The 20726-nt window shown below is 44.6% G+C and overlaps 1 protein-coding gene across 7 annotated transcripts in view; it reads left to right on the top strand.

Moving 5' to 3' along the window:
* ANKIB1 (ankyrin repeat and IBR domain containing 1) overlaps window positions 1-20726 on the top strand; it is a 168044-nt gene that overhangs the window by 66614 nt on the left and 80704 nt on the right. For all 7 annotated transcript variants that reach the window (XM_077808107.1, XM_077808110.1, XM_077808111.1 and 4 more), the window contains exons 3-4: window positions 4289-4589; window positions 17908-18090. In XM_077808107.1, the coding sequence (XP_077664233.1) occupies window positions 4289-4589; window positions 17908-18090 (484 nt within the window). The remainder of the gene's footprint in view (window positions 1-4288; window positions 4590-17907; window positions 18091-20726) is intronic.

The following is a 20726-nucleotide window of genomic DNA, read 5'->3' as shown; positions in this document are numbered from 1 at the left end:
GCTTGCTGTGTGAAAGGAGTCACCAGTACAAAAGTTTGAGAATGACTGACTGATTTAAAATCTGGAGTGTTTCAAGGAAAGCTTGAATTCTGAAAGGTCACTATACCAGACTTAAATGTCTCTGCTTGCAAATTTTTACATTATTTCTTATATCCAGTCTAATTATTGCTTCATAGATATTATCTTTTATAAAGACCCATTGTCATAGTTAATTAGTACATGCAATAACTGTAAACTAAAAGATACTTGCTATTATATGTGCTTCAATTTTCCATTTCTCTCTTAACAGAAGTTGTTTGTTTGTTGACTAAAGTGTTTTACAGATGAACAGTCTGTAGTAAATCTAATCCAGGGTCAGATTAGAGGTCATACTAGGAAATTATGGTAGGAAATTACTGCACAATTTTTTTGATAGTTTAATAATGCTGTCTATCATCCTAAATTTGCTAGAAGAATGTAAAGTCTATCTACCCTGAAAACATTGAATGCACATGTCACACTGTCTGGAGTAGCTTACAACTGTGACTGCCTACCTTAGGGCAGACTGTCAGAAACAGGGCAGATACCCCAAGATGATGGAGTGTTCTATAATTAGATTTCATCAAGCCTTGAACAAATTCCTGGATCACCATACCAGTCTTACATGGAGTTGCAGACAGTCTCCTTAGATTCTCCAGCCTATCATGCCACCCAGACAAGCTGAACTTTGTGTTAATGGTCACTTAAACCAAAAATCACACCACATCAGATTTCTCCCAGTCCCAAAAAAACCAGTCACTTACCCCAGATCAGTTGGTACTCCAGATCTTACACCAAAGACAATGCTGGCAGCCAATTCTGAAGTAAACTAACTAAAGATTTATTAGCTAAGAAAAAAGAATGAGAGTTATTGAGAGGTTGAAGCGGATAAAATATATATACAGGTGAATCACAGTTTGTAACTCCAAATGGTAGCAGTGATGTAATAAACTGCCAGTTTCCCAAAAGTCTTTGGGGATCTCTGCTTTGCATATGGTACATTCCCTGTAAGAGTCCAAACAGGCCAGAGATGAAGGATCTTTCTTTGAATCCATTTTTATATCTTCGTCTGACAGAAGACAAGCTGACAGTGTCTCTGCTCACATCGGCTTTTCCTTTGATGATGATGAGTGAGGAATACACAGTCTTTTGACCTCCAGTCATCATCACAATGCCTTTTGTTTTGGAATTAGCATCTTTTCTGATAAAGTCCTTCATTAGCATTTCACAAAGTTTCTTTAATGGGTTATTTTAGTTCCATGGGTATACATGATGCAAACGTTTCACTAGTTTTCATGAAGTTTAAACATTTGAATACATACTTATACATTACTCACTTAGGTCTATATTAATACAACCAAATTGGCCTGTGGCCCTGATCTGACCTGGTCTGCTAGCGTCACAACATATGCTCTTTCTTTCCAAACACTGAAGTAAATATGAGTAAAATGAAAAAGCAGATAGTATAAAATAAGTCACCTTTTCAAATATGGCAGACTGAGAGCACTTTAAAAAAAAAATCACTCTCTCCATTTTTCCTATAAGGCTGGTGTCCAATAAGGCTGGTGGCTGAAAGGAACTGGTGACTTTTTAACTGGCTTTCAGGTTATTTTTTCATGCCCTTAAATGTTGTCATAAATATAAAGGGAAGGGTAACCACCTTTAAATCCCTCCTGGCGAGGAGGGAAAACCCTTTCACCTGTAAAGGGTTAAGAAGCTAAGATAACCTCGCTGGCACCTGACCAAAATCACCAATGAAGAGACAAGATACTTTCAAAGCTGGAGGGGGGGAAAAACAAAGGGTCCACTCTGTCTGGGTGATGCTTTTGCTTTTGTCAGAGCAGGAATGCAGGTCAGAACTCCTGCAAGAGTTAGTCAGCAATCTAGTTAGATATGCGTTAGAATCTGTTTTGTTTAAATGGCTGATAAAATAAGTTGTGCTGGATGGAATGTATATTCCTGTTTTTGTGTCTTTTTGTAATTTAAGGTTTTGCCTAGAGGGATTCTGTATGTTTTGAATCTGACTACTCTGTAAAGTATTTCCCTTCCTGATTTTACAGAGGTTTTTCTTTTACTTTTTCTTTAATTAAAATTCTCTTTTAAGAACCTGATAGTTTTTTCATTGTCCTTAAGATCCAAGGGTTTGGGTCTGTGTTCACCTATGCAAATTGGTGAGGATTTTTATCAAGCCTTCCCCAGGAAAGGGGGAGTAGGGCTTGGGGGGATATTTTGGGGGGGAGACATTTCCAGGTGGGCACTTCCCCTATTATTTTTGTTAGACGCTTTGGTGGTGGCAGCATAAGGTCCAGGGACAAAAGGTAAAATAGTTTGTACGTTGGGGAAGTTTTAACCTAAACTGGTAAGAATAAGCTTGGGGGGGTCTTTCATGCAGGTCCCCACATCTGTACCCTAGAGTTCAGAGTGGGGAAGGAACCTTGACTTGTCTTCAGTGAAATTCCAAAATACAGTTAAAAATTAAGTATTTGGGGTTCTTTTAGTTTTCACAAGCTGTGAGGAGGGAGTCCGAAGGCCCTCACATTAAAGCAAGCAGCAGTTGGAATATGGGTGGACAGAGAGTTTGGCTGATTTTGCATGTGGCTGGGGTTGGAGTAGTTGAGAGTATCTCTGCAAATGACCTTTTCAAATGCATGCAAAGTCCCTGGTCCATCTCCTAGCTCCTCCCAGATGATCCATCCTGCTTAGCTCCATGCAAAGTCCTTGATTTTGCTTTCCACTCCATTCCCTGCTATTATCTTTCTTTTCCCTTGAATTCACTACCCTGCTGCAGATTCCTCCCAGCCACCTACAAAGACCCCATTTTCTTCCTCCCACAAATTGCCAATTGCTTACCCTCCTTTAAGGATAATTTTTTAAATAAAGACCAAGGGCCCAATCAAGTTAGAACCCAATTGTACTGGTGTAATGTGCCCTAATTCTCTTCTTTCAAAACCAGATTGTAATTTTATAATCCTGCCTGTGTAAGGGGCAAAGTAAAGCGGGGCAGGAACCAGATTGTGACTCCAGGAATCACAATCTGTTGCTTTCCCATAACCTCAAAGGAGAAAAAGCTGCACCTTTTCACTGGTACAGATTACTTCCCCATCTGGACTATCTCTGGGGCATGAAATTTTGCATTGGGGGCAGGACAGAACCTCGGCTCTTCCCACTCCCCACTCGATCCACTTCCCACTCATTTGCTTGGTAAGGAGAGTACCAGGCTGGTAGCCCCTACTTAAGCCCCTCATTCCTCAGAACGGGGAGGGGCTTATTACTGAGACCTCTGAGTGTAAAACTTTACGTATTGTGGAAGAAACTTTTCTCAATTTTTGCACTGCTAGTAGGAAAAAAAAATAACTATCTTAATTTTAAAATACTTCTGAAATACTTTGAAGAAAGAAAATCTTTGGTACCTTTGTCTTGAATGAGTTTACAGCCTGGTGGAGGAAAAAATAAGAAGAGGTTTTGTTAAAAAACACTGACTGCACTTTAAAGGTGGAAAAGTTTGTTTGCAACTGTCAGCATGCCTTTGCAAATCATGAGCTATATCAGTATTAAAACAATAAGTACATAAATAGAAGTGATCCATGTCAGAATATTTACAAATTCTGCTTAAAACATGAATTTTAATGTGTATTCTGAATCGTCTTCTGTTTCTTGGTGTATCAGTTGAATTTATTGCACAGAAGATTTTTTTTCTTGCATTGTGAGTAAAATACACTATTTAGGGGTGTTTTAGTGGTGCTGTATTTTACTGCTACTCTGGGATTAGAGATTATGGCTGATTTTGACAGTAACTCACTTCCAAGAGTAAAGGACAAGGGTTGGGAGTAATTGTGCCTGGAGGGAAGAAACACACCTCAAGTCTCTCTTGAATGACCTACTACAAGTGAGCATTCAGACCAGGATGCATGAACTCTGGAGTGAGTTACATCCAGCCTTTTTCCATGGAAAGGAAGGTCAAAGCAATTTGGGGCCTTTGGAAGAGAATAAAGGGGGTAATTAAAGCAACCCAGGAACACCACACAAATGAGAGAGATTAGTAATATTTTTAGTTTTACTTCCATATTTGAGCAGCACAGCTCAAGAGACTAAGATCATAGCCAGCTCTTCACACTTGTGAAATATTTTTAATTTATCATTGAATAGGATAAATGAAAATCTTGGCTAGAAGAGAGTAGCAGCCATAATGAAAATTCTTTGCTTTGACTTACTTTATCAAAATAATAAATTACATTATATACTGATTATTTTTCTTCATTTTTCTATGTAGGACTTTTCTTTTTGTTAGAGATGGAAACCCAAATAAACGAAATGTGCACAATGAGACATCTATGCACTTGCTGTGTATGGGACCTCAAATTATGATAGCTGAGGGAGCTCTCCATCCTCGCTTGGCACGACCCTCTGAAGATGATATCAGAAGAGCAGATTGTCTGCAAATGATCCTAAAATGGAAAGGAGCAAAGCTTGACCAAGGAGAATATGAACGAGCAGCTATTGATGCTGTTGATAACAAAAAAAATACACCTTTGCACTACGCTGCTGCCTCAGGGATGAAAACCTGTGTAGAGGTAAAAATCAGATATAAATATACAGATTTGTGGTTATATTGTGGTATTTATATATGTATTCAACAAAGCTATTACACAAAGAGAAAAATTTTAATACAAACTTAATAATTACAAAGATGGGGGAAAGTCCATTTAGAATGCTACATTTGTAAATCTGAAAGAAACAGAACAATAAACTATCAGGTAGCCACATGAACTGAGGAGAGATCAAAGGAAAATCAAACTACATATACTTATAACATTAACTTTATAAGATTAAACCATATAGTATGAGGAAGAACCATACTAGTTATTAATAATAATAGTTAATTAAAGGAATTTAATGTTCGAGAAATACGAAACAGAAAAATGGAATAAATAGCTACCTGAGCCAAATTTTAGAAGCTTGTTTACCCTACTCGATATGTGAAAACAGCTGTGACTGGAGGAGTTTTAACTACTCACCTCCTGCCTCAAGAATACCTTATACGTGTGTAGGCCATAGTCTCCACCTGCTGATTGAAGAATGAACTCTACTCTCTGTGCTAGCATAACTGCAGTTTACCAACAACAACAAATTCTAATGTATGTGAAAATTCTGTATAGTATCTGCCACTAATTCTGGGCACTCTTAAAACAGGTCTACACTACAGCTGTAGCACATCTGGCAAAGATGCTCTAAGCCAACAGGAGATAGCTCTCCCATTGTCTTAATAACTCCACCTCCATGAGACACGGTAGCCGTGTTGGTGGGAGGATCTCTCCCACCGACATAGCACTGTCTACACGGGGTTAAGGTCAATATAACTACATCGCTCAGAGGTGTGGATTTTTCACACCTCTGAGTGACATAGTTATACCAAAGTATGTATGTAGTGTAGACCAAGCCTTTACTGGGAATTCCTCTTAAATGGGAGGTCTGCAAAGGAATCAGTTTAAACCTGATACTAAATGGCAATGGCTGCTGTGTAATTGGACTGGTAATTCCACTTAATTTAGTGCCTTCAGGTGATTTAATAGTGCTTAGGTCTCTGATTGTATTCCAGTTTCATGCTGATACTGCCTGTTAGCCCCGTTTCAGCTTTCAGTCTTTTCTAGTTTGGTACCTGCAGTAAATTTTTGATATGATGGAAAGAAAGAGTCACTGCGCTCTTCAGTTATTCTCTCCTTTCAACTCCCTTGGTCTGACAGCCTGATGGGCTCTGACCACAGTGGCTTTTAGTCACTCATAAGTCTACCAGCCTGCCTTCCCCAGCATGGCTCTTGTTTTCACAACCATCTGATTTTTGAGCATTATTGTACAGTGCAACAAAATGTACATGTAATACATAGGAGGAGGAGGTAACTGTGCCTAGCACTCTAAAGATCTTTGATCTTTCCCTGTGCCCACACAGGCTAATGCCAAGTTCCTTGTTTAGAATCATAGAATCATAGAATATCAGGGTTGGAAGGGACCCCTGAAGGTCATCTAGTCCAACCCCCTGCTCGAAGCAGGACCAATTCCCAGTTAAATCATCCCAGCCAGGGCTTTGTCAAGCCTGACCTTAAAAACCTCTAAGGAAGGAGATTCTACCACCTGCCTAGGTAACGCATTCCAGTGTTTCACCACCCTCTTAGTGAAAAAGTTTTTCCTAATATCCAATCTAAACCTCCCCCACTGCAACTTGAGACCATTACTCCTCGTTCTGTCATCTGCTACCATTGAGAACAGTCTAGAGCCATCCTCTTTGGAACCCCCTTTCAGGTAGTTGAAAGCAGCTATCAAATCCCCCCTCATTCTTCTCTTCTGCAGGCTAAACAACCCCAGCTCCCTCAGCCTCTCCTCATAAGTCATGTGTTCTAGACCCCTAATCATTTTTGTTGCCCTTCGCTGGACTCTCTCCAATTTATCCACATCCTTCTTGTAGTGTGGGGCCCAAAACTGGACACAGTACTCCAGATGAGGCCTCACCAATGTCGAATAGAGGGGAACGATCACGTCCCTCGATCTGCTCGCTATGCCCCTACTTATACATCCCAAAATGCCATTGGCCTTCTTGGCAACAAGGGCACACTGCTGACTCATATCCAGCTTCTCGTCCACTGTCACCCCAGGTCCTTTTCCGCAGAACTGCTGCCTAGCCATTCGGTCCCTAGTCTGTAGCGGTGCATTGGATTCTTCCATCCTAAGTGCAGGACCCTGCACTTATCCTTATTGAACCTCATCAGATTTCCTTTGGCCCAATCCTCCAATTTGTCTAGGTCCTTCTGTATCCTATCCCTCCCCTCCAGCGTATCTACCACTCCTCCCAGTTTAGTATCATCCGCAAATTTGCTGAGAGTGCAATCCACACCATCCTCCAGATCATTTATGAAGATATTGAACAAAACCGGCCCCAGGACCGACCCTTGGGGCACTCCACTTGATACCGGCTGCCAACTAGACATGGAGCCATTGATCACTACCCGTTGAGCCCGACAATCTAGCCAGCTTTCTACCCACCTTATAGTGCATTCATCCAGCCCATACTTCCTTAACTTGCTGACAAGAATACTGTGGGAGACCGTGTCAAAAGCTTTGCTAAAGTCAAGAAACAATACATCCACTGCTTTCCCTTCATCCACAGAACCAGTAATCTCATCATAAAAGGCGATTAGATTAGTCAGGCATGACCTTCCCTTGGTGAATCCATGCTGGCTGTTCCTGATCACTTTCCTCTCATGCAAGTACTTCAGGATTGATTCTTTGAGGACCTGCTCCATGATTTTTCCAGGGACTGAGGTGAGGCTGACTGGCCTGTAGTTCCCAGGATCCTCCTTCTTCCCTTTTTTAAAGATTGGCACTACATTAGCCTTTTTCCAGTCATCCAGGACTTCCCCGGTTCGCCACGAGTTTTCAAAGATAATGGCCAATGGCTCTGCAATCACATCCGCCAATTCCTTCAGCACTCTCGGATGCAACTCGTCCGGCCCCATGGACTTGTGCACATCTAGCTTTTCTAAATAGTCCCTAACCACCTCTATCTCCACAGAGGGCTGGCCATCTCTTCCCCATTTTGTGATGCCCAGCGCAGCAGTCTGGGAGCTGACCTTGTTAGTGAAAACAGAGGCAAAAAAAGCATTGAGTACATTAGCTTTTTCCACATCCTCTGTCACTAGGTTGCCTCCCTCATTCAGTAAGGGGCCCACACTTTCCTTGGCTTTCTTCTTGTTGCCAACATACCTGGAAAAAACCCTTCTTGTTACTCTTGACATCTCTCGCTAGCTGCAGCTCCAGGTGCGATTTGGCCCTCCTGATTTCATTCCTACATGCCCGAGCAATATTTTTATACTCTTCCCTGGTCATATGTCCAACCTTCCACTTCTTGTAAGCTTCTTTTTTATGTTTAAGATCCGCTAGGATTTCACCATTAAGCCAAGCTGGTCGCCTGCCATATTTACTATTCTTTCGACTCATTGGGATGGTTTGTCCCTGTAACCTCAACAGGGATTCCTTGAAATACAGCCAGCTCTCCTGGACTCCTTTCCCCTTCAAGTTAGTCCCCCAGGGGATCCTGGCCATCCGTTCCCTGAGGGAGTCGAAGTCTGCTTTCCTGAAGTCCAGGGTCCGTATCCTGCTGCTTACCTTTCTTCCCTGCGTCAGGATCCTGAACTCAACCAACTCATGATCACTGCCTCCCAGATTCCCATCCACTTTTGCTTCCCCCACTAATTCTACCCGGTTTGTGAGCAGCAGGTATGCTTTCCTTTTCTTTCCTTTGGGTATGGGGCCCACATTCCTTTCACATTTGACTGAGTGACTAGGTTGGTTTCTCAGTCCTGTTCTGTTTCCTTTCCTTGGGAGCACCTAACAATACACAGAAAAGTTTGTCTGTACCAGTTCTTTGAGTGCTGGTACCTATGTGTACTCTATATTTGGGAATGCATGCACACCATGCAACCAATTCCCAGAGATTCTTAACAAGCTGTGTCCATTGGCCAGTGCATATGCAGTCAATCTCCTCATACTTCAGACCAAGGGCATAAGAGGCTGATGTCTCTCCAGTTCCTTCTTACCACTGCATGGCTTGAGTCAGAATCCTCTGTGTCCGCAGATTTCTCCAGCTTTTTTTATAGCCTGTAAATAGATATCACAAGTAGTTTTTAGGCTAGCATAGTTATATTTTGTATAGTATAGTTTATGTATCTTGTTTTTCCCTTTGCTGGGAAGTCCTGCTCATGGTCTGGATCTATGCCTAGAGTCCAAGAATTGGGTCTCTTGCCCTTGTTCTTTCTGTTTGAGCGACGACCACCAACCTCTACTGTTTGGGTAAGATACATATTTCCATAAAGTGCAGCATCTTTCGCTCGTTTCCCCTGTGAACATGTGAAGCTCATCAGCTTTGGTTGAGGAGACACCCAGAAGGCTATGAGACCTCATTCTGATCTGAGCCAGGAATATCCACTGTATGTTGGCCCCAACTGATAAGCAGTGGCCCTCCGAGCATGAGCTTGAGAGCAGAACCTAGATCTGTGAAGCCCAAGGACCCGTCTTCCAGGACTTCACTTGAGAGTAAGGGGCACTGAGTCCGGAACCCCTTGTTACTTTCGCTCTTAGCTTGCTAAGATAGTTATTTCTCCATGTATATACATGTACATAATTTTTAGTAGTTCTAGTATAGTAGAAGTGTTAGTCTTTCCTCAGCCTGGGGATTCCACCCCAACCGGGGACTATGCCCAGATTCTGGGCTTTAAAAACCATGTCTCCTGCTGTGCTCATTCTCCGTGACCAATGAGCACCAGTAGTACCTCTGCTGTCTGGGCGAGGTGCGTGTCGGCCTTGCTGGAGCCCTAGACATACCTAACAGTGTGAATCAAAGGCTGTGAACCGGAGGACGCCTGCACATTCCTGACCAGAGAGAATGGTACAAGAACGTCCAGGTTCTCAAGTAAAAATATAAACACGTTCTTAAGAGATGGTACAGGAACACACCAACCTCTTGTAAGATAAGGATGGGATAACAGGCTAATGGATAAAGACATTTTGTTTGAACTAGCAGGTACAAGGTGTAGGGTTGGTAATTAACCACGTCAGGAGCATAATATGTAACTTATTTGTATCAGTGTATAAAAGGAGAAGTCATAGGAGGGGCACCTATGTCCAGCCTAGGGGGCAGCATCCTAGTATGCTGACTGACCTGGTACCATTGTTGCAGGCATATATTTGTTAGTGTACCTGTAACCACGGAGCCAGGACACTAGTATCATGCTTCGTCAACAATAAACTTGGCTGAGTGCCTTCACCACCGAACCAAGCCTGCGGTCTTTCTTTGAGTAACATTGAGGTCTGCTGAATTAGCAGACTGTGCTCTCTGCTCACCCTGATAATGCCAGAGATCCAAGAAGGGAAGCACTGAGCAGCTGTAGCAGCTTAGCAGCCTTAACAACATTGCAGGAGCAACGACATTCCATAGCACTTAGCTCACTGTGCTGAGATGTGCGCTGCTGTTATCTGAAAGTCCTTCCTGCCCAGGACCAGGGAAGCCTGTGATATCTGTCTCCGTAAGCATCTCATGGAAGAGGCTATGTGACCCCGAGCACACTTGGATCCCGGCCCAGGAGGACTCCCTGTGGAGCAGCCACCTCTTACCGCGAGCACCTCTCTGAGCACCACTTACGGTGCAGAACCATTGATACCAAAGGCCAAGGACAAGTGCTTGTGTGAGAGTAAAAAACACTCACAGTGACAAGAGCAGGTCCCCGCAGAGGACTGCTCGTAAGTGCAGCATTCCCTCCCCAAGCCTTGCCATGCCAGGTTGGGTGAGACATTGTGCATGGATCCTGCCAGGTTGGCATCGAAGACCCTTGGCTGGAAGGAAAAGCAAACACAAACGGGATCCAAAGGCAAACCCAGTACCGAAACATCCAGAATGCTCACTGATGCACATGACACCACCTGCTCTGACAGCGTCCTGCAGTCCAGCTGACCCCACACACTCCACGAGGTACCTCACCCATCTCGATGGGTGCTCCATGGACCCCTGGCCAAGTGGCAGAGAAGTTGATCCTCCCCTACGCACAGTATCTGCTCCTCTTGGGCCCTCCACTCAGCTGGGACATCCCCATGCCGAAGGATGAACCCCTGCTCTTCCTACCATAGAAACTGCTCCTTTCATGCTGCACTGCAACCTTCTGGTACAAATGGTCCTGCCATTGATAGCACCATCGTCTGACTCAGAGGACTTGTCAGATGTGGAACTGCCATCTTCCCTGATGCCAGGCCAGAACCTGGTTGTGCGAACCACACCTCCCTATCCTCCAGCCTGTGATCCTTCCCATGGGGCCTGCCACAACCAATAGACCCCCTCCTTCTGGCCTTTGGGGACCAGAGACGTCGAGAACCATTCCCAGGTTTCATGCCAGGCATCCCCTGTACACCTGCTTACCTCGTTGGTGTACGAGGCAGGGGAGGACATGGAGCTGGTACTACCGATTCCACCTGTCCCTACCAGAGCATCCTCGTTGCTGGATGAAGCGATCATCCCTTTCCCGCTCTCTGTCAGATGATCACTGGCAATACCAGGACTTGCTACAGAGGGTGGCAGCGGACCTGCAGATTCCTTTGGAGGAAGTCCAGGACTGACATCATCAGCTGCTGGACATCCTCCAACCCCCAGGCCTCTCCAGGGTGGTGCTCCCCATCAATGAGGTCACCATGGAACAGGCCCATGCAGTGTGGCGTGCACCCACACCCAAGCGAGCAGAGAGATGGTACTTTGTGTGGGGTAAGGAGGCCAAATTCCTATTCACCCGCTCTTCTCCCAGTTTCCTGGTTGTTCACACGACTGCTGAACGGGCAAGACAGCAACCACAAAAATCCACCTCTCCTGATAAGGTGGCCAAGAGGCTGGACATGCTGGGCAGGAAGTTTTTTTCATCTGCGGGGCTGCAGTTCCATATTGCCAACTATCAGGCTCTGCTAGCCAAATACGATTTTAACAACTACAACAGGCCAACAGAGTTCCAGGACAAGAATGCTAGAGCAGTTCTAGACACTGAATACTAAGAGCAGTTCTAGACACTGGTGGTTGAAGGGGGGCTAGCAACCAAGGTTGCCCTCCAGGCAGTAGTGGACGCAGCCGACACCGCCTCTCGATCAGTAGCCACCGGTATGGTCATACACAGGGACTCATGGCTCCAATCCTCTGGCTTCCTCAGGGAGGTGCAAAATACGGTCGAGGTCCTCTCCTGTGATGAGTCCAACCTCTTCAATGAAAAGACGGAAAAGTCCCTGCACTCTAAAAATTCGAGGTCCACGCTACGTTCCCTTGACATTTACGCTCTGGTCCTAGATACAGACACCAGAAATAACCCTTTCGCCTGCAGCCACACACATCTTACCCAGCCTACTATCAGCACCTACAAGAGCTTCCACTTTGACAGCAGCAGTCTGTACCACGACCACCTCTTGGACCCTCTCCCAGCTGCAGGCCAAATTTTGATGTGCAAGTCAAGACCTGTGAACTTCTTCAGCATCACACCACAGGTCATCTTCAGGGGCCATCTCGCCCTATTGTTGTTGGGACTAGACCACAGCGGACAATTGGGTATTGGATATCATCCACCACAGATGCGCGATAGTTCCTCTCCTTCCCACCTCATCGCCCTCCTACCAACTCCTTCTCCAACAAGAAGCAGACATTCTACTCCTCAAGGGGTGTGTGTGTGTGTGTGTGTGTGTGTGTGAGATAGAGTGTATCCTGCCCCAATACCGTGGGGGAGGCTTTTACTCACAGTACTGCCTCATCCCAAAGAAGGGCAGAGGATGCCACCCCATTCATAATCTTCAGTTACTGAATATGTTTATCAGGAATCCAAATTCCAGATGGTGAAGCTGGTATTGATCATCCTCTCCCTCCACAAGGGAGCATGGTTCGTGGCTCTCGAAGATGCTTGCTTCCACATGGACATCCACCTGTCATACAGGAAGTTTCTCCATTTCAGGGTGGGACACCACAACTACCAATTTTGGGTCCTTCCATTCAGCATAGCAAAAACACCAAGAGTGTTCACAAAGATCTTCAGAGTGGTAATGGCCAGATGTGATGCCTAGGCCACACAATACCTTAACCTCAGTACCTTAACAACTGGCTCCTGGTGGCACAATCTCAACAGGAAGTGCTCTCTGTGATCTGCTGTGTTCTCGGCCTCCTGGCATTCCTGGGTATTTGTGTCAACAAAGACAAGTCTATTTTGACATGCACACAGACAATATACTTCATAGGGGCGAGGCTGGACTCGATCGCAGCATGATCCTTCCTCTCGGCAGACTGCTTCACATTGATAAATGCCCTCATCATGTGCCTTCGCCTCAAACCCCATACCGCAGTCCAATAATGCCTCTCCCTCCTAAGTCGTATGGTGGCCTGCACTCACATAATGTCGCATGGATGACCTTGCATGGTCTACAAGTTTGTCTTCTCTCCACCTACAAGCCCAGCAGAGACCATATCCCGTGCCTGTGCTGACCTCCCTCAACTGGTGGTCAGATCCATTCCAGATCATGATTGGCACCTCCTTCAGCTCCTCCGCACCACAGGCCACTATCAAGACAGACGTTTTCCTTGTGGGGTGGGGAGCCCATTTAGGCTGCCCATAAACATATTAGAACTCAGGGTAGTCTGTCTCACATGCAACGCCTTCCTCCCGCTCATATGGTCCCTTCACATTCAGCTTCTCTGACGATATCACTGCTGTGGCATAAATCAACAAACAGGGTGGAGCCAGGTCTCCTTATCTTTGCTCCAAGTCTATCCGTCTCTGGAACTGGTGCATCAGGAACCAGGTCACACTTCAGGCCACGCACCAGGCCCCCAAAATTCCCTAGACGACACGCTCAGCAAAACTGTATACTTCAACCAGCTACATGATACCATGCTCCACAACCTCTTTACATTGTGGGGCACCTCCCGGTGGGACTTCTTTGTCTCTCAAGGACTTCGGAAAGTCCCCCTCTATTGCTCCAGGGGAGTTCTAGGCAAGGGCTCTCAAGGTGACACTCTCCAATCCTGGACGGGCGACCTGTTATGCCTTTCACTCCATTCCCCTCCTGCCACAGGTTCTCCTCAAGATTCGCCGGGACAAGGCCACCGTCATCCTCACAGCACCCTACTGTCTGCAGAAGTTCTGGTTCACTGACCACCTATCCGTCTCTTCTCGGTCCCAGATCTCCTCACACAAGTCAGAGATGACTCTATCATCCCAATCAAGACCTTCACATCACAGTCTGGTATTTGGATGGGCATCAAGTGTAGACTGTGCATGCTCCACTCCGGTTTGGCAAACCTCACCCAAAGCAGGAGGGAATCCACCAGAACATGCAACTGCACTAAATGGAGATGCTTTCTAGACGCTTCCATCGCCACAACTACTCAGGGGACACAGTGACCATCCCAGTCATCCTGGTCTATTTCCTTGCCCTTTAAAACATCGGTACTGGCTCTCAACTCTATTTGAGTGCATCTGGCAGCACTTAGCACCTTTCTCCTGCAATGGATGGCCTGTCCGTCTTTACACACCCCACCACTGTGTACTTCAAGAAGGGCTTGATCAACACCTTTCCATCGATGATGAAGCACATGCCCTCATGGGACCTCAACCTCGTTCTTTCTGCCCTCATGAGACCACCCTTTGAACCAACGGCAATATGTTCTCTATGCAACATAAGAACATAAGAATGACCATACTGGGTCAGACCAAAGGTCCATCCAGCCCAGTATCCTGTCTGCTGACAGTGGCCAATGCCAGGTGCCCCAGAGGGAGTGAACCTAACAGGTAACGATCAAGTGATCTCTCTCCTGCCATGCATCTCCACCCTCTGACAAACAGAGGCTAGGGACAACGTTCCTTTTCACCAAATGAAATTAATGGGCAGCAGGTTTAAAACAAATAAAAGGAAGTTGTTCTTCACACAGTGCACAGTCAACCTGTGGAACTCCTTGCCCGAGGAGGTCAAGAAGGCTAGGACTATAGCAGGGTTTAAAAGAGAACTAGATAAATTCATGGAGGTTAAGTCCATTAATGGCTATTAGCCCGGATGGGTAAGGAAAGGAATGCAAGTGGCATTCTTATTTGCCATTACCTCGGCCAGGCATGTCGGCAAGCTTGCTGCCATGATGCCAGATTTCCCCCCCCCCGCACCACATGATATTTAACAAGGAGAAGGTGTCCGAATTCCACCTCAGTCAATCCATGCACTTGCCTGTGTTCTACCCAAAGCCACACACCTCTCCCGCCGACAGAACTCTGTACCTCCTTGGCATCCATGCCTGAATATTCTACCTCCACAGGACTTGCCTCTTTTGGAAGTCACCTAAACTTTTTGTTGCCATCATCAGACGGTCAAAGAGACAAGCCCTCTCATCCCAGTGAATCGCTAAATGAGTGTCGGGGTGCATCCTTGAATGCTACAAATACTCCAACCTATCTTCTCCTGGCAGAGTCACAGTGCATTCTACGTGGGTGGAGTCTGCCTCCTTAGCCTCACTGGCGGATGTGTCACGGCAGGACATCTGCTGAGTCACAACATGGTGCTCTGTCCGCACATTTACAGCATACTACTCCCTAACGCGTTCAGACGTGGGCCACACTGTATTGCCAATGGCAGTTCCATTGGCATCCTTGTACCCACCTCCGCACTGATCACTGCTTTCAAGTCACCCACGAGTGGAATACACATAGGGACCATCACTCGAAGAAGAAGAGGTTGTCACTTATCTGTAATTGGAGGTTCTTGAGATGCGTAGTTCCTATCTATATTCCATTACCTGCCCTTCTTCCCTTCTGCTTCAGACTAGAGGATGCAATGTTAAGAGGAGAAACTGGAGTGGTGTCGACCTATGCTACCTCTTATACCCTTGGCTAGGGGCACGAGGAGACACACTACGCGCTTGCAGGTCTATGGACGCTACTAGGAAACACTTCTGGACTCAGGTGCATGGCACACATGCACATCCACATGTGAAATACAGATAGGGATCACACATCTCGAAGAACATCCAGTTACAGGTAAGTAACCTCCTCTTCCCAGATCTTCTAACTTAGGAAGACTGCAAAATCAGACACCCCAATTCAGATCCAGTTCACTTCATGGTGTGGTGTTTGAAATGGCATCAGATCTACAATGTTCATGTTCGGAAGTCGTCCAAACCATTCTTACTCAAAATAGGAAAGATTCTGAACTGCTGTCTAGCTAAATGGAGACATTTTTCTACCTGAGCACAGCACAGTCAATCTTCCTCAGGCTCTGCAGATATTCCAGTCACTTTAGATTATCTTCTGTCATTGAAGAACTTGGGTCTTTCCATCAGTTCACTGCTGGTCCATCTCGCCACAATCATTTCCTGCCTTCCTTCAGTAGATGGGTGTTCAATTTTTACTTGCCCAACAAACAGATTAATGAAGGGCTTAGTCAGGATCTTTCCAGCAGTGGTCAGGCCTACACCTTAGTGGAACCTCAGTCTCATCCTGACAATACTCACTAGACCACCATTTGAATCTTCGACAACACACTCTATGCCCCCCCTTTCAATGAAAGTTGCATTTTTAGTTGCTCTTATTTCTTCCTGAAACCCCAGGTTTTGGTTGAAGAGAAAAGACTTCATTCCTTGGATTGTAGACATGTCCCAGCATTCTACCTGCAAAGGACCAAATGAATTAGAAAATGACCAAGACTGTTTCTCGCTGTAGCAGAAAGGTTGCAAAGACAAGCAATATCTTCTCAGAGAATCTCTAAATGGACTTTGGTTGTATCATTATGTGCTACCAATTAGCATATGTCCCTCCCCCAAGAGCACAAGCTACTTCTACAGTATCTCTACAGGAGGTACTTATACTAGACATATTCAGAGCAACAACCTGGAGTTCTATTCACATGTTCACAAAATATTATGTGCTAGTTCGGGCCTCCGCTGTGGATGCAGTGATGGGGACTGCAGTTCTTCAAACATCTTTGTTGCTGGCATCTTCACATCAACCTCTGATCTGAGTACTGCTTGTCAGTTACCGACATGTGGAATAGACGTATGGACCAGCGCTCAAAGAATAAGTGGAAGTTCTTCATGATGTGTGGTCCCTGTCTGTATTCCACTATATGCTCTCTGTCCCCTCTGCCTTGGATCATATTGGATTTGCTGTAAGAAGAGGAACTGGAGAGGAGTTAGCCCACATTGGCTCTTATACCTTTGGTCTGGAGCATGAGAAGAGCAACTGTGCATGTGAAAGCCAATGGATGCTGCTTGTTAATCTCCAGTCTGGCACCCATGCATACCCACGTGTGAATACAGATAGGGACCACACATCTCAAAGAACTTCCAGTTACAAGTAAGTAACCTCCATTTACAAATGCCTTAACAAAAACAAACTAGTAGGCATGTGATTAAAAATAAAGAAAAATATCCATCAAAAATAAAATGTAAACAGAAGACAACCCTAGCAAGACTATTACTATGGGAAGTATTGATAGCCTGGCTGGAGCTTTTAATTGCAATCTATCAAATAAGGAGGATTAAATCTCTTATTTCTTGAAAATGTGTTTACTTGATTAAAGCTTGGCTTTGAGCAGAACTTTATCAGGGGCCAGCCTGAGACTAACATGAACTGGCCCAGGAATGCTTACAAACCTCAGCACCTTTGTTCCAAATGCAAGGCGCCTTTCATTAACCTTGCCATGTCTAACATAGATACATAACACACACATTTAAAATAAAAACCATCTATGACCCTACCAAAACAAGATACTCCATTGCATGCACTTCTCCCCTGGAGAAGAAGATGAGAGAACAAAGAACATATGACAGATGAGGGAGCAAACTGACATGATGAAACATCTGTTGGAACTGCAGGAAAGCCAACAAGAGCACAGATCCCCACTGCATCCATTGTATAACTGCCTGCCCTCCTCCCCAAGTTCCATATCCTCCTCACCCAGGCGCCCAAGAACGCGGGGTGGGGGAAGCTCCAGGCACCCAGCCACTCCACTCCAGAGGATGGCCCAAGCAACAGGAGGCTGTCATTCAAACAGTTTTGATTTGTAGTGTGGCTACAGTAAGCAATGTGGCCTTGTCCTTCCCTCCTCCCGCATCCCACCACACGCAGGCTACCTTGTCAGTTATCTCACTTTTTTTTAATTAATAAAGAATGAATGCATGGTTTCAAACTTTATTTTTTTAATAAAGAATGTGTTCTGTAATCCCTTTGCAATTATGCAAGCTTCCTTTTGTATACTTTACATACTAGTCTATATTTGATCCCTGTTTATTAATGTTAGACATCTTTTAGAGTCAGTAATTCATAGGTGTTGACTTTTGATTTTTGCTTTTAGCTTCTGGTAAAACATGGTGGAGACTTGTTTGCAGAAAATGAAAATAAAGATACTCCCTGTGACTGTGCTGAGAAGCAGCACCATAAAGACTTGGCCCTCAACCTGGAATCTCAAATGGTATTCTCACGGGATCCTGAAGCTGAAAGCATTGAAGCTGAATATGCTGCTTTAGACAAAAGACAGGTGCAGTGAAACTTTTAATTGTGTGTACTTTATGGTTTTATAAATCTGTGTATGTAGCAACACTTGGTGATAGAGGCAAAAATATCTTAAGCATGAGTTTAACTCTGGGCACACTTTTAGATCCACGGACTTCAGTGGCACTACACACACGTTTAAGCACACTGCGGAAGAGCAGTAGTGAGTCCATAGTTAAGAAGAGAGCTTTCTGTTCTCAGTATTTCAGAAAGCTCTAAATTACATACGCAATGCAGGTTGTCTTGGAAAATTGCTGTGCCACATTAAAGCTAGGGGTAGAGTTAGTGGTGCAAATTTGGGGTCATTTGGTCAAGTAAGTTGTGAGATAAAGCTCTTCCAAAAATGATCAACTTCTAAAATTTTCAATTTCTTATGATTTTCTGCCCAAAGATGAGGTGGGGAAATAGAAGAAGGATTCACAGCATGTTTCCTCTAATTTCAACTAGTGAATACCACCAAGAAGCAGCTGCAAAGTGCAGTATTTCAAAATATATTAATTTTTCTTTCTGGTTCTAGAGGGTTGTGCCTGGAACTGCTGCAAACCAGATCTTGTACAAAAGTAGGAGAGCATGTAATTTTCATGTCCATTTTTAAAAGTGCTCTAGAATTCATAGGCGCATTCAGATCAGATTAAAATTTGTTTTTGGAGTAAATTAGGTATGTTTTGATTAGGGGGGTTCCCATTTTAATTGCTTTCCAATCATGACCTGCTTTTTAATAAAGTGCTCTAAAATGCACATCAGCTGGTTCAGTTTGAACACTGGATTGTCAGTGGAGAGACCCAGGTAAGAGGTAGTAGTGCAGTCTTGGAGCGGCTTGATTAAGGGATCACACCCACACCCACACCCACACCCACACACACACACACACACACACACCCCTTCGCTCCCAGAATGAGTTGATTGTACTGTGGTTCCATGGATCACGGACGAGAGGAAGATAAGGAGTACAGGCAAAGCTGCAAGGGCGGAACACCATGCCAGTTTCACGGAACACCATGCCAGTTTCACGGCACTTCTTCAAAAGAGTTCTAAAATTCACAGGCTAAGTCAGATCAATGTGGAATTTGGTATGCCAGTTGAAGACCTTGGATGCAGTCTGTGGGGTAAATTTGCGTAATTTGATCTCAGGTTTCCAAAATGACAGGCTTTTATTTTTCAAAATGCTTCAAAATGCACGTGCATAAGCAGATTGCCTTGGAAATAGCTATGCTACATCAAGATCCAGGGTAGACTTTGTGGGATCATTTAGTCAGGGAGTTTCTAATATAAAGGCCCACTCGTGACCTACTTTTAACTATCAAAATGCTCTAGAATGCACATGCAGAGCCTGATTGGCCTGGAAATTTCTTTGCCAAGAGAGAGACCAGCGTAAAGACACTGGTAAAAAATTGGGATTATTTGGTCTGAGCATTCCAATGATACAGCTCCCTTATGTATTTCTTTTCAAAGTGTTCTAAAATACATGAGTGTAAGTAGATTGCCTTGAAAATAGCTATGCCACATCAGAGTCCAGAATAGATTGTGGGTTGCAAATTAAGGATCATCTGGCCAAGAATTCCCAAAATAAAATCCTTTCCCCAGATGGTCTGCTTTTGATTTTCTAAGTGCTCCAGAAGCAGGCACTCAGCACAGGAACTGAAGTGGTAACTGAAAACAGGAATGCTCCATGCATGCCACAAGCACACAGTGCTGAAACTACATTAGGCAGTTAGGAATAGACTTGCTCCGTGTATGCCACAAGCACTCAGCTCTGAGTGGAAGCTGAGGATAAGCAGGCTTTCTTAGCTCAGGCCACAAGTGCACAACACTGAGACCAGAGGTTTAGGGAAATTGCTCAGACTCAAGATCAGTGCTGGCTCAGGCTCTGGCTCAGCCTCCTCAAGGAAGGGTTCAGTGAGTGAGAAGATCTGTAAGCAACCCATTCACAAACTTAAAATCCATTTGCATATCTCTTACAAGAAGGTTAGCATTTCTGGAAAAAACCAAAATATAAACTATGGAAAACCGTGAATTATAGTGTTAAGGTGACACTTTCCACGCAACCTGCCTGGATGAAGATGGCAATAAAACTGGGAGTACAACAGTATCTTAACCCTCCCTAACCAATCCTGCCATTTTATCTGTGCCCAGCACAACTTGAAATCCGCACTCTTACTCATACAGTCCAGTGGACCTGCACTGAGATCTGTGCAGCATCTTTGATGCAAAGGAGTACTTGCTGCTGGCTGGCAGAGGCGGACAGAAGGCAGAAATCAGAGTAACAGCCGTGTTAGTCTGTATTCGCAAAAAGAAAAGGAGTACTTGTGGCACCTTAGAGACTAACCAATTTATTTGAGCATAAACTTGCATCCGATGAAGTGAGCTGTAGCTCACGAAAGCTTATGCTCAGATAAATTGGTTAGTCTCTAAGGTGCCACAAGTACTCCTTTTCTTTTTGAGAAGGCAGAAAGGTACTGTTATATTCCCAGTTCCTATTGCCATCGCCTGTGGACAGAGTTAAGTGTTCTTGCATTATAGTAACAATATCTTAATTTCAAATGGTTGTAGCCAATTCATGTCATTGTTCCTATTCAGATGTCATCAAGGAATTATAAGGAATGCTTACATTTAGAATTGAAC

This window comes from Eretmochelys imbricata, chromosome 2, assembly GCF_965152235.1.
Source record: "Eretmochelys imbricata isolate rEreImb1 chromosome 2, rEreImb1.hap1, whole genome shotgun sequence".
Lineage (NCBI taxonomy): Eukaryota > Metazoa > Chordata > Testudines > Cheloniidae > Eretmochelys > Eretmochelys imbricata.
The sequence above is the reverse complement of the archived record's forward strand: the minus strand, read 5'-3'. Positions and strand labels throughout refer to the sequence as shown.